We start from the raw sequence: 15403 nt of genomic DNA on the forward strand, positions 1-15403 counted from the left end.
AAGACAGACACTCCATGCAGATGGTGGCCAAAAATTATGTAAGTAGGACATAATTTTCTACTTTAAAATTTAATTTTATATAACGTTGCCACGCGCGGACTCTGCGACACCATATAGCGTCATTCGTACCGGGGACTTTCTTTTAACGACGACATACGTTGTCTTTAGTCGTTTAAAGGTTAAGACCAGCAATGCATATATTAAAATTTAAATGCCGGACTTTTCAAACAGTGGTGGCTCGAGCTGGCCGGAATTTATTTAAATGCCATCTGCTGGTGCACATTTAAATGCCCATTGCTACTCTGTGTTTAAATGTCCTTTCCTGTTATGGTGCTTACATTGCAATTTAAACTGCTATATCTAATGCAGTTTTTATGATAAATAAATGGAACTTCGTTTTTATCGGCAAAGAACTTAATGCTGCATATTATAATGTAAGATTTAAAAATGTTTAGACAAAAAGTTATTCTCTATTTTTAATTTTTCTTGTAACTGTGATGCATACTGTAAAAACTGTTTCCATCTTCTTCACAGAGTAGTTCTGCATTATAAAATCATTCCTGCTTGTTAATACTTGAATTATTTCTGCATTCTCTGGTGTCATAAAACAGCTGGAAGCAATAAAATAATTTGGTTTTCTGCCTGCAAGTTTCACATTTTTGTTACATTCTTCAGATATTTGGGTCTTTTGACTAAAGGACAGAAAAGTGAAAGCATGACAGTTCAAGGAAGGCTAGAGGGAAATTTCTTGTTCCCAACTTCAGTGTCAAGCCCTTCCATTGCATCTGCAAGAAAATAATGCCCTTTCTAAAGTCACAAACACTTGCATAGTAGCTGAGATACAGAGTGCACTCAGTTTTCTGTGAGTTCATGGTGAATTCAAATACTGTAGTTTCATTTCATCATAAAATGGCAATGAAATTTGTTTGGAAGATGATGAAAATTGAAAGGCAGCTGAAGTGCAAGATATGTGACGTGGGGCTGTGCATTCTTGGGTGCTTCAAGGAGTACCACACAAGGACGAGATTCTGTTACATGAAGCTAGAGGTGAAGCCTGTATATACATCAAGCAGACAATAACAAAAGAAAGTCTGCACATTGAATTTTACTCTATTTAAAAATAAATATTTAGGATTGTACTAGAGGCATGTGCACATGACTCTACTGGCAGCATTTACATGCCTGAGGGCACAAATATGTGCACTTTGGCCATGACAAAACTACCTATCACTGTAGCTTTATGTGCACTTTGGATGCTAAAGCTTAACAGATTGTTCAAAATAAAAATTAAGAGAATGTGTTTTAAAAAATTAGCTGTCATTAGGACTCAAGCCTCAACATTCCACAATTTGGCTAGATATAACTGAAAACAGATCATTATACTTTTATAAATCATCACTTCTGTGTCCATAGATCTAAAAGCAAGAACGTGAGCCAGTATGAAATCAAATGATAACAATAAATGTGTGCAAATACAAACCTTTTTATTTGATAAGGAGACTAAGAGAGAATGGTATATGTGAGCTCTGTCCAGAAGGTCAACATCTTCAGAATTGGCCATAAACATTTTCAACACTTCACACAGCTCTGCAAGAAAAAATCAATACAACTGAAAAGAGAAACATGATCAGACGAAGTATGCCAATGGAGTATATACATACACACATATTAAATGCAATTTTTGTGATGTTACACATTCATTTGCCTGATATATGGCACTATGTAAAAGTTGGGTGCCAGTCCTTAGGCCATACATATTTAAAAATTCCCGAATCACAGACAATATTCTGTAACTCACCATAGAAAAACACAACTGTGTCATAATTGCTCATCAGCTTGAAGCACAAAGACAGAATCTGGTGACCAAGCATCCAGCTTAATAATCCACATACCTCCTCACACACAATATATTTCATCAGGTAGTTTAATATTGCCTGCAATGAGAATAAGTCATACCATATTTGGCACAAGAACCAATCAAAATAACAGAATGGAACAAAAATTTCTGCTTACTTTAATTTCCATGCTATTCATACAGAAACTTTTGACTACTATCCAAGCTGCCAGTGGCGCCTATGAATGGAATTAAGATAACTGCTAGAGAGATCATGTCATTCAGGAGAAATTAGTCAGGGACTGGCTACCCTGACTGAAGTTTTCATGGCTTTCCTCAGTGCCCCAACTGAACACAGGTCTAATAATCTCAAATAGACCATAACAATTTTCTTTCAATTACATCTATTCATCATTCAAAATTATCTTGCCATATTGCAGTGATGTGTCATTACACACAAGCCATAACAAATAACCAACTACATAGATATGTTTTTAACAGTGGAATTATTTTGGATCAACTGGTAAGTTCTTTTTTTATTTTATAGCATACCTTTGGCTGACAGATGCATAAGTCCTGTGTAACTGCCATCAGGAATATATCCAGAACAAAGTGGAATGTAGCAAGTGTGGCTGCACTATCAGGCTGAGTAAATGCCATTACAAGTGATGTAAGAAGACAAGATGGAACAGATGATTTTGGTAAAATATCTTGCACACAATGGATGAAATTCAATACAAATGGAACAAATGATATATCTTCTTTAGTTACAGCAACAAGTATTCTGAAAGAACCAATATTAACATTTCATTCAAGGACAGCAAAAAGTGGGGGGTAAAAGTAATCTTTCTCTCTGCATTCTTCTCACTTATAATGGACTCCTGAATAATCTCAAAGGACAATTTACTTGGGAGACTTAGGCATAATTTTGATGATAATATTAAAATAGAAATTTGAGAACTAGGGCAGGTTGTGAACGTGATATCCATTTTCATTTTCTGGCATCTGTTTCTGCTTGGTCGGTTCTTATCTCAGCCTTTATTTTGGCCAGCGGGCGTACCATCATCTGTTTCATCTCCATAATGTGGCAGTATAATGATCAAGATATGATGCAGTTTCCAGTCTGACCACTTCTGACACCAGAATGCCATGTTCTTGGTGGTGTGTGACTTGTAGACAGGGTATGGATTGGTGACCACTTGTAAACACCACTCAGAACTACACTTTACGAATCTCTGACACATACAGATTTGTGACTACAGTATATTACAGTCTCCACTAGTCGTTTCCTGGCAACAGATTTAACATAGTGGAGATTCCTCAGCTTCCCATGCTCAGGTCATCACAGCTGCCTCTGCAGAATTCTTGTCAACTTACAACTGAACTCTCTCACTCACCAACCAGCTACTTCAAGTCACTATAATCAACTGAAATGCTGACAACTCTCTAACAACCAACTCACTTCTTCAAAATTTCCTGCCTATAACATCTCCGCATGGACCAGATAGAAAACACCATTTCCATTGATATAGTCCAACAATACCTCAACCGTTGCATATAATTGGGTTTGTTCATTTGCCTACTGCATAGCAACAGCTGTTGTTTACAGAGTCACTACTAAGCTACAAGTCTATACACCATAATATTATGAGTATGCCTATATTTGATAGATATGTCTAATACTTCTGCATAAACTCACTTTTGTGAGTTAAACATTACAAATACTGTGATACAATAAATATCTGAGGTTATACCACATATCTTTGAAATAATGGAAATTTATATGAGCAGCACTTCTGTACAAGGAAAAATCAAGCAGTTCTACACTTGTTAATTGATACGAGGGTAATTTCAAAAGTAATGCACAGTACATATTTGCAAGCTACAGGATAATGAAATCTTTCAGATTCTAATGTCAGATGAGACAGATTTCTTAGTATGAAGACTGTATTTGTTTCCCTTGTTTGTGTTATTCCAATATAATTAAGATCTGACATAAAAGGAAAAGGTAAAGCTATCCCTGTAACAGGCCTCAGAGGCCCATAGGGTTGTGAGACATTGAGGGTCCCACATTATCTAGACAATCGGCTCAAAGATGGCGGTAAGGTTGCCAGCCTTATGCACTGGCCACACTTTACTCCCAAGGAAAATTTCTGGTACTCATTTTTGTTAGAGGCTGAGTCGACCCCAGGGGCATATTGTGGCTGGAAGGATTAGGTCAACTGAAAAAATCCAATGACCTCATTGGGGCTTGAACCTACAACCTTCCAGCTTGCAGCATAGTGCCTCAACCAACTACGCTACTGCGTGCCCCAATTAGGATCTGAAATAGGCAGGAAAAATATCTTAGGGTCTGTAGGCACCACAGTTGGTCAGGGGAGGAAGCCATCAGCAACAATCAGGACACCCATGTGGTTCAACATTTTTTCACACGAAAACTGTCACATCACATGTGAGGTAACTGCCCATGAAGCAAACAGATCAACAGTCTTCTTTCTGCTCAAAAATTCTGATCAATATGCCTGTGGCCTGCATTAAGAAGCACATGTCCACAGAAGCACCCCAAGCTACATGATATATAGACAATGAGGACCCGTTGACAGGAATGCTAGACCCACCGAAATGTTGGAAACTGTTAACAAGCAGAATGGTGATTACATTGCAGAACTGTATATTTTGTTATACAAATTTGTATTTATGGAATAAAAGTGAAATATGTGTTACTCTTGAAAATACATATGTAATTTCTGCTCATATCTTTATGCAGACAGAAGAACTTAACTCTTTGACTGGCGCGGGCGTGTTTTAACGCCCGGACGATGCCAGCCGTTCCCTGGCGTTGGCGTGTTCTAACGCTTTGACAATCTCGTCCCTTCTTTGCTCTCTTGGCACTCATCAACCAAAGACATATTTATGATAGTTTTTGTGCATGTTTGTAAAGAACCCTTGTAAACTTTGTGGAGATCTATATTACTGTCAGAACCCTCTGAGAAGGTAAAGGTCAGAAAATATTTCACATTCATTCAGTTTCACCATAGCTTCTTGCAGCAAGTGTCTTCGTTTTCCTACAGACCAGCTGGAAAATGTTGTGAACGAGATTTTTTCTGATGATGATAGTGGCGATGAAATAATGATTCCTGAATTGGATGAAGTTGATAGTGACAATAATACAGTGATAGGCAATGATCCACAAGACAGTAATCATGAACATTTACCTACCACGAGTGCGGTGCCTGACACGCCCATCTCATGAACGTACGGAGACATTGTACCCCCAATACTTCCATTTGCTAATAGTTTCGGGATCAAAATTGATATAACACATAAAATGCATCCCTTTTCATGGATTAAAATTTTTTCTGGATGACGACTTGGTAAATCACATCACAACTGAAACCAATCGCTATGCTCACCAGCACTTCAACGCACATGAGTTAGCTCCTCACTCTCGAAAACACAATTACAATTATGTCACATCAGATGAAATCTGGACATACTTAGGAATTGTGTTCATGACAGGAATCGACAAACGCCCTGAAATTGAAGAATATTTGTCCACTAGGCCCATATTTCACACCCATGGTTTGGACAAAACATGTCTTTGCGGTTGAATAGTTTCATTCTATTCAAAAAGAACACAACAAACGAAAAATACAAGAAGAGAAATTACAGATTCAAAGATTTTATATTGGACTGTGTAGAAAAATGACTGAACCAAACAAACAGTGTGGAGAGGGAGAAAAGTCAAGGAATGAAGTGGATGACGAATCTATTGGGTCAGACTAGAGTGCAGTCACGCCTCCGCCCTCGACCTTGAAAAGACCACCAGTGAAAGAGCCAGCAAATCGTCTAGAGGGTGGCTTGAAAATTCACAAAATGGTCCATGTTCCTAACAGTAACAATAAGAAGAATGGTGCCCTGAGAAAGTGTCGCGTGAGTGCTAATCACAAGGTTAGAAAAGAAACAAGTATCATGTGTGCAGGCTGTGGTGTGGCTCTCTGCAAACTTTCATGTTTCAATGTTTATCACACGAAGAAAAACAAAGAAAGAGGTGTGGAAAAGCATTTATTGCATAAAATATTGTATTTTAATTAGTTCCTAAAAATTTCGTTTTTAAAAACCAATTTTTGTTGAAGTTGTTTAGGAAAAAGTAACAACATGCATTTTAGCGACATAAGGTTTAAAGGGCCTGCCAGGACAGGGGTGGGATTTAAATACCCTTCGCGCCAGTCAAAGAGTTAAAAGAAAGTAGACACCATCAGAACTTCTGTTCTTGCCTACCCTCATGTTTACAATAAGTAGACTCACTTTATACATTTAATTACTTCTGTAATATGATTATACGGATATTCTATTCATTACATTACACATACCTTGGTACTTCAGCAGACATATCTACATTATGATGGTCACATAAATATCTGTACAAGACCTTTATCAGTGCTGATTTTAGTTTGATGGATGATTTACACTTCATTTGTTTCTGTAATGTGGCCAGTGCATGCAGAAGTGGTACTGAGGACTCTGAAAAACCCATAAAAGATGATAATGAACACATTAAACTGCGGTGCTACTTAATCTTCCATGACATAAAAATGACAGTAAGTCCTAAAGAATTATAGTTACATAGACATAACAGAAGCAAACATTTGTTTCAGAAGATAAAAAATTGCAGAAATGTTTGTGTATTTGAGATTTTATCTACTCTAATGTAACAATCACACTACCTTTCTTATTTTTTAAAAGAGAACTTAACAGCTTCAACTTTTTTAGATGTGTTTCTGGCCCATCAAAGCTGCCAGGCAAAACAAAGTTAACATCTTGTATACTAGCTATTTTTTCAGGTCTCCTGGAAAGATAATCACTGAGCCAATCCAAGTAGAGAAGACGTGTAGAAGCTGATAGAGATGGATGGCTTGAATTTAGGAGCAACTGCTGCAGAAGTTGTATCATATCCTTTTCTTGAAAAATTAAATTCCCTAAATGTTTCTGAAACAGAACAAACAGACATTCTACATTATAACAGACATCACAGAGATTTCTTGGTACCTATTTTGCTTTTTGACTTCTGACATACATAAGATAAAGGTAAAGCTGTTCCTGTGTTTAAGTAATTAAGCACTACGCGATGAAGGAGTATGGGGGAGTGGATGTATAGCTCCACATTTTCTTGACCTCGGCACTAGCTGGATGCGACTAGTCAGCTTCATGCCCCCGTCCCTTTACCCCCAGGGAAGTAGCGCCCAGTACCCATTGGACAGGAGGTTGGGTGGACCCCAGAGCTGGTTTGGAAAATAAGGAGAAGAGAAATTCTGATCTTCCTGGGATTCTAACTCCAACCCCTCAGTCGTCCAGCCCATAGGCAGTTGCTATACTGACTGCTCTACCCCGCCTCACCCTGATGTACATTCATATCACAATTCTATTTCTTGCTACCATAAACTGTATTTCTTTTTTCTACACACAAAGTTTTGTATATTCCTGATGTCTTACTCAGCGTTCATTCAGTTCAGACAACTTGCACATTTCCATCTGTTTACTTTAACAAACCTTTGCATATAAAAATTAAGCTATAACAATAGAATCACAGATATCACACATAACAAATTTATATACAATGCTGAAGAGGAAACTTGAAAGGAATGAAAGATCACAAAGTAAAGTAAAGTAAAGTAAAGGTATCCCCATAAGAGGCTGTGGAGGCTCACAGAGCTGTGAGATGTTAAGGCTCCCACATTTTCTAGACAATCGGCTCACAGATGGCAGTAAAGTTGTCAGCCTTACGTGCCGGCCGCCTTTACCCCCAGGAATATTCCTGGTTCTTATTTCTGTTAGAGGCTGAGTCAACCACAGGGCCATAGTGCAGCTGGCAGGATTAGGTAAATTGAGAAACTCCACCTCATCAGGATTCGATTCCGCAACCTTCTGGCTTGCAGAGTAGTGCCTCAACCAACTATGCTACCGCGTGCCTCCGAAAGATCACAAAAATAATTTTAAATATAGACTCAAAGGGCAACAGTTCTGAAAAAGAACTCTAAAACAATGAAAGTGCATTTGTAATTATTTAAATTGATACTGAAATTTCATAATCCTAAAAGACTCTTAAAACAGGGATGGCTCTGGATAGACAAACACAAATGTCATTAAAGTATTAAAACTGCTGAAACCAAACAAACAACTTACATTTGCAGTCCCTACAACTTCTTTTAAAAATGGTCTGAGTCAAGCTGTAGTAAAAGACATTTTATTTTGATATTAAACAATAACCACTGAAAATTTATAATGTGATGAAAGGCATACTGTCTCAAAATATTTCCAGATCTGCTACTTGCACAAATGTGCACTGTCAGATTACCACTTCATAATAAACCCACCACTAACTGCATGATACATTAAAAGAGAGAAATGATTATGTCAGCAGTTACATCATGAAGACTCTCTTCCAAAACTCCTCTCTTACAGATCAGGAGTTTCAAGGGTCTTGAAACGCCATGTCTGCGTTATGTCAGAGGGTGTCCCCCCTTTCTACTACCTTCCCCTTTCCACTGTTCCACTTTCTGGTTCCCGACGGCTCAGGTCCAACGAGAATGTTCAATTCTGTTGTGGGAGCTTGAACTGTTCAGTCGGTTCACTTTTTCTGGTCTGTACGATTTTGATTGGCTGATTGCCAGAGGCCTATTACCTCCAGGGACTTACACTGTATTCGCATTTAGTATTTAATATATATAACTGTCATCTGATATATTTGTTATAGTGTCTTTGAGTTGGTACGTCCTACCAAAAACCAAATTTCAGTCTTCAAGACCTTTTCACGTTTCAGTCTCTTCCATAAAATCTTTCAACTAAATGTTCAAGAACACAAATATTAGAATTTGGATTTTGTCACTTTCATGTCCTGACAGATTCTGTAAGTATAAACTTGAATGAATTTTTCAATCAAATTTGGTCTTCTGCAAACTGATTTGTGAAATTTGTGCATCAGTGACAGGGAAAATGTAACATTTCAATTAAATATAACCAAGGCAGTTAGACACTCACTTCTCACTGCAGAGGCCAGGTTCAATCCTGGGTGACTTCATAAGAAATCTGTGATGGACAAAGTGGCACTGGAGAAGGTTTCTTCGTAAGTTTCTTCAGTGTTCCCTTGCTAATTATTATTCTACCACTGCTCCCTACTCATGTTACACTGTCCCCTGAAGTGTGCAACCCTCCTGACCAGGCAGCACATTATCATATCTGTAGTTTTTAGGTTGGGGTTTCACCTCTAACCTGGCACTTGGCTGATTACAGAGTAAGAAAGCTTCATAACTAATGACTCCACATAACTTTTGAACTACAACTTCTAGAAGATAAATTTTTAGAAAGGGAATTAAATAAGAAATTTTTTACTCTTGATAACATTTTGACTGACTCCTAATTTTTATGGAAAATGTGATTTATGTTAAATGCATTACAGCAACAGGGTATCAGGAAATTTAACTTTCTACTTCTGGGGGGGGGTATATGTGTTGTTTGAAATTTTATCACAGGGAACTGCTGTCCAATGCCAATCAGTGAATCATGTGATGAAGTCCATGGGTGCAAACATCCATACTGTGCCGTAATAAAGTAATCAACTTAACTGCAGCTTCCGTGAAGACTGTGTCATTCAAAATGTTACCAAGCAACATCAGCTTCTCAATGTTCATCAAGGAATAGTGCTGTGAACTCCATAGATGTGCATACCCATACTACATTGCAACACTGCATTCAACCATAATAAAATCAAGTTCAAGAATAAAATAATACTCTGAGAAGTAGTATTTTGATAGACACAAACATATGAGTAAGAATGTGTAAAGTATGTGAAGAAATATGACATTTCAATATACTGACACCTGTTTCAATGACAAACATCATGTCCTCTTTGAAGCTCCTAGACTTGAAAATGTAACCAACGGAGGAAAAAGAAAGAGAACAGAGGCAAATACAGAGTGTTTCACGACTTTAGGGCATAACTGCAGGAGGTGATTTCCTAGGTCTTTGTGATCAAAANAATGCCACCGCCGGCCACAACACAGTCTGCCGCTCAGTTGTGAACCGCACGGGTAGCATGTAGCAGCTTCAGCTGGCTGTTTCTTATGTGGTCAGCGGCATCCAGAATGCAACCGAGCAAAGCATCTCGCGTTGCCACCTTCACATTGTAAACCAGTTCTTTCATCCATCCCCACACACAATAATCCAGTGGGTTTAAGTCTGGAGACCTGGCTGGCAATTCTTCGCGTACTCGCACGTGGACTGCGGTGTACCATACAAACAATGTCTTCTTCATTGACGTCTTCATTAACACCACACTCGGCTGCAACACAAACACCGGGAAGTCTACCGGTATCTCGCAATGCCTGGTAAACTCCAGTAAACACTCTCCAGTTCAGTATTCTATGATTCGGAAACCGTTGCTGATATTCAGCTATGGCAAGAACTGAGTTACCGTCACAAAACCCGTACACATAATCATATCTTCATACTCCTCAAATGAAAATGTAAATGGCATCGTGAATGTAACAGACACACCAAGATGAGAATTGTTCTGAACACCAGTAGCCGCCACACTAGTCGTGGCTGGACATACCAACCCACCACACCTTAGGTACCTCTCAAGTGTCGAGATAACGAGAACGCTCTGTCTGCAGCTGGCTAAAAATAGTGACCCACCAGATGATAGCCACGGTTCACACGAGGGCGTGTACGTGAATGAAAAAACGGTCATAACTCCGTAACCGTCCAAAATTGGACACATGTTTATATGAACTTTTTTGATCAGAAAGACCTAGGAAATCACCTCCTGCAGTTATTCCCTAAAGTCGTGAAACACCCTGTATGTGTATTGGCCAGTACAAATTACATGGCTAGATTTTGCTCCTAAATTATCATTAGCTTCTCAGGTGCAATAGATAGGCAGGCATACATTTTAGAAGATTAAAATGATGCTGTATTAATGATGCATATCGATGAAATGTGCCATGCTATCAAAATAAGTTTGGACCATCCAAATGCATCACACAAGGTACAACTTACCTCAAGCAGAAAAACAACATGACCAGCCACTGTACTATATGTGTTTGAAAAATGAAGTACCAGTGGTTTCAAGACTTGGGCAGATGCTTGAAGATCTGGCTTGTGCAGCATCATGTCAATAATCTGCATTGTTATCCAGGCTACACCTTCAGTTGAACACAGAGGTAGCTGATCTACTAGGAAAGACACCATCTTATAAAAGAGAAAAGAAAACTGGTAACATACATAAACAAGCAATTATAAAAGTACTGTAGTGCAATGTAATTTAGGTCTGCTATTGATTAGGCCTTTCATTGCTTTAATATTGTCACTGGAGTTGCATGCAGGGGGGATCACAATGTCTGTGCCTGTGCACCTCCTGTGACATCTGGATGGTCTGGAAAGCCACTCAGCTCACACTGAAGTACAAGATAGCCCAAATCACTAATAACTTCTCAACAGCTGACATGCTTTAACAGTAACTGTGGTCCTTGGGATACTTCAGTTCAGTTCAGAGTACAGCAAATGAATGCGTACTGAGTAAGTCAGTGAGCCAGTCACTCAGTGTTCAGTTCAATGCAGTGCAGTCGAGGAAAAGGGTGAATGCAGTGAGCAGTGGCATGGCTGTGACTAACAACTGAACAGAGAACTGATCTCAAGAGCTTAATGGTTATAAACAGTGGAACAATAACTGCTCCATAAACTGATATTCATTACAGAAGTGGCAGAAGTCAGGTCAAAGATGGATCCAGCATTACAAGCAATTCTAGAACACTCATACTTTAAAGGCACTGGTGCAAAACTTTCTCCTGATGAATACAAGTGAAGTGATATTAAACTGAGTTAAAAAAAATGGAATAAGAACCTCTGCAGTACAAGAGGTCAGGGTTGCAAAATTATTTATGGCTCTTCTTGNTGGGGTGGGGGGGGGGGGGAGTACACAAACGCTAGTAGTTTGATAGCATACCATCTTCCCGACCATGCTCTTGGCAATGGCAGATGCCATTTTGTAAACACTGAATTTCCATGGGCTGGTGGTTAACATTCCTGCTGCATTAATACCAGTGATTACATGTTATGTCATAAATGTGATGAATCTAGCCACCTCTCATTTTCAAGGTGAAGATACAGATGTCAACACAATAAAATTAATGGTACCTGCTGTGAAACCTTACAACTTCTGCCAATCCTGCTGTATATTTGGAATGAAGTCTCTGCATAGAGACCAGACACTCTGACTTAAAATTTTCATGGTTTTCCTGTCGTATGAGAAAACTCTACAAAAGAGGACAGAATAAAACATATAATGATCAAAACTAATATAATTCACTGAGGACTAAAAGTACAAAAATTGGAGACCAAAATTTCTGAAGTAAAAGAAAAGAGAATTTGAAAGATGAGAAAAAAAAACGAATGACACTTATAAAGGATAAAAATGGAGAGGTCATGAACATGTGAAAACTCCTAGATGAACAAGATTCTGGGTAGACTGCTAAGTGAAACATATACGAGGGGGTACCCAAAAGAAACTGAACTTATTTTTTTAAACTTATTTGTTCAAATTTTAAGCACAAACCTTCAATCCCTTTCAAAGTACTCTCCACTTACACTAATACACTTGTCTAGTCTTTTATTCCATTTTTCAAAACATTGTCTAAATTCATCTTTTGAGATGCTTGACAGCGCCTCCGTCGTTTTTTTTCCTTCACCTCAGCAACATCAGCAAAACGCTGAAAAAAAGTTTTGATCATTTCAGGACTCTTCTTTCAAAGCACAGCATGCTTCCACGCGACCTTGTTTTTGTTCAGCAGTCAGCAGTCGTGGCACGAATTTTGCAGCCACCTTTTTCATTCCCAAATCTTCCGTCAAAATTCGCTGAACTGAGCTCCAAGTCACTCCCGACAGCTCCACAATTTCTTCAATGGTCCTTCGTCGTTCTTCCTTGATGATTTCACGAATTTTTTCAACATTTTCACGTGTTCGGGCCATTGCAAAAATGACGATCACACAAAACAGTTGTCACTATAAACTCTGCTGAAACTAGTCCTTACTTTCTGAAGCAACGGTAGTCAGCTTATCGACTCAGGAATGTTGGTTCTATGCGCTCATAGCGGCAAAACGCGGTACTACAAAAGCTCTGCCCACAAAAAAATTAGTTCGGTTTCTTTTGGGTACCCCATCGTATAATTAATTCAGAAGTACCTCTTTTAAATCTGTATATCCTGTGATGAGGGTGTCACCTTCTTGTTGAATAAAATTGGATTTCCACTGAGTATTAGGGTATTTGCCCCATCTGAAATGAATGAATCCCATCACATAGTTGCTATATTAAATACAAAATCAGTAATTAGATAATAACAGAATTATTGTTTACTTACAAAGAAGTTTCATTTATTTTGTCAGCTATAGAATGACTGATAACTAGGGCCAGAAGTGACATGTAACACTGATGTGCTATTGATGTTTCCACAACTGCTGCCATGTACAAACTGTCAACACAGTTCTTCAGGATTTGCTATAAAATATGATAAATTAAATCACCCTCAGCATTTACATGGGCTGGTGCATGACTGTCATTCCTGTATTCATGAGATGTACAGGTTAGGTTATGCAATATAAAGATTCCTCTGTTTTTCAAACCAACTTTAACATGACAGCACAAGTTGTAATCTAGCAGAATGTCTCTCCTCTATGCATGGATTATGGCCTTAGTCATGGCCATGGATAATCATAGTGAATGTAAGATAAACATACTTATAATTGAATGTTTTTATATGTTGGATTTGTTGTATATGTTAAAGTTATATGACCAAAATATTCTGTTACTTTTCACGGAAACTTTTATCTTAAGTTTTTATTTTAAATGATAATTTTGAGTGTATTGTGCTAAAGAGTAATTGTATTATGATGTAAACAAAAATTGTCATATATTATAAGTCTTTTTGACAATTGCTTAATAGTATTAGCAAGATAAATTGACACAATTCTGTATCTAAGGCTTTAGCCTACTATAGACGTAATGGAATAAGGTAGAAATAATAATAATACATGAAGGAAGGAAAAGAGGACTGGCAGCAGACAAGGGCCAATTAGATGTGGCAATGATGTAAGTAAATATCTTAATTCCTCTCACCAACTAGGGAGGGTTTGGTAGAGAGAAAGCAGTGTCTGTTACACTGAGCTGGAATTAAGAAGTCTGCTCATGCCATGGGGCTCAGCCTCCAAGAGTTGGAAAAGTGAAATGAAACTGAGAAGGGTTAATCAAAACTGGCTGGCTCAGAGGAATGCTAGCACGCCTACTATGCCTGCAATTACAAGGCAAGCAAGTTTATTTTTCAAGATATTATTTACTTATGGATTATGAAGGCTTCCATTATGTGAGTTTCTGACTCATTGTCCCCTAGCACTAATCTTGAATGAAACAAAGTAGAGGTACAAGACAGCAAAGCTCAAGACAAATGACAAGTGGATTCAATTATATAATGTACTTTATTTTCAGTACTTACATACCATACTATATTTATGACCCACTACTGAGTTTTTGATGAGATATTACTATCATACCCTCACCTAAGATTAACAAAGTATGTGTAACACAATTTCACATTTAGGTGGTGCATATACATTTCCACAGAGGAGAATCTGGTAATCAAGCCATGGTGACATAACAACTAGATCTGGTGCAGAAAATGCTACAGTGTAGTTTCAGAAGAACTCAACCATGGGGTTATAAAAATTACTTCAGGTATTCAGGAAAGCTACTATGAAAATGTAATTTGTTTAAATGTACTTTCTAAGTTCCTTTCTGATATGATTAAACCATCTTTGGCAATAAAGCCTTTTCTTTAAGAATACAGGATAATGTCTTATATGAGACATCTTGGACAGAACAACCACAGCCTTGGACAAGACTAGAGCAGCAGCAGCATCATATAAATTTCCTAGACATCATGCAACAAAAACACAAAGAAGGAGAGCAGATAAGAATCCACTAACCCAAATTTGGCACTATGGGCTGTCGAACATTACAAAGAGGCTATTGCTCTTATGGCTAGTGTTGCAACAAGTAGCAAGATAATGCAGACCGCCCAAATACATACATGACTACACATTATATATATTGCCAGCACACAACATTTTAAATAAAGTCTCTATAATTTTGTCAGTCAGATAGATGTCAAGAAAATCTCAAGAATCTATGGATCTCTTACATCAATCGGGGTTTTGCAAATTTTGTGATCTTACTATCATTAGGTCATTCAGTTTGGACTCAAAGGAACAGTCACTTATAAGACTGGACCATCCCATTTCCAGATTGCTATAGGNTATATGAGCACCCTGTATCTCAGCAATGGAAGCAGGTTGTTTAGTATTTGAGCAGTGAATGGTACGCCTTGAAGGATGAAACTTTCACTAAAATGATCTTAAAAGATGGTTTTATAACCTTGCCTTATAATATGAACGCCCGGTATCTCGGCAATGCAAGCAGGTGACGCCTTGAAGCATTCGTCTAAACACAGCGCTGGCTCACAT

General features: G+C 38.1%; 1 protein-coding gene across 1 annotated transcript in view; it reads right to left on the reverse strand.

The window, feature by feature from the left end:
• LOC111870702 (AP-5 complex subunit beta-1) overlaps positions 1–15403 on the reverse strand; it is a 51978-nt gene that overhangs the window by 21264 nt on the left and 15311 nt on the right. The window contains exons 6-13 of the mRNA XM_023863168.2: positions 13249–13385; positions 13073–13163; positions 10892–11083; positions 6562–6823; positions 6208–6358; positions 2387–2618; positions 1799–1934; positions 1481–1587 (exon numbers count right to left, since the gene is read on the reverse strand). Of these exons, the coding sequence (XP_023718936.2) occupies positions 1481–1587; positions 1799–1934; positions 2387–2618; positions 6208–6358; positions 6562–6823; positions 10892–11083; positions 13073–13163; positions 13249–13385 (1308 nt within the window). The remainder of the gene's footprint in view (positions 1–1480; positions 1588–1798; positions 1935–2386; positions 2619–6207; positions 6359–6561; positions 6824–10891; positions 11084–13072; positions 13164–13248; positions 13386–15403) is intronic.

Source organism: Cryptotermes secundus, unplaced genomic scaffold, assembly GCF_002891405.2.
Source record: "Cryptotermes secundus unplaced genomic scaffold, Csec_1.0 scaffold59, whole genome shotgun sequence".
In the NCBI taxonomy this organism is placed as follows: domain Eukaryota; kingdom Metazoa; phylum Arthropoda; class Insecta; order Blattodea; family Kalotermitidae; genus Cryptotermes; species Cryptotermes secundus.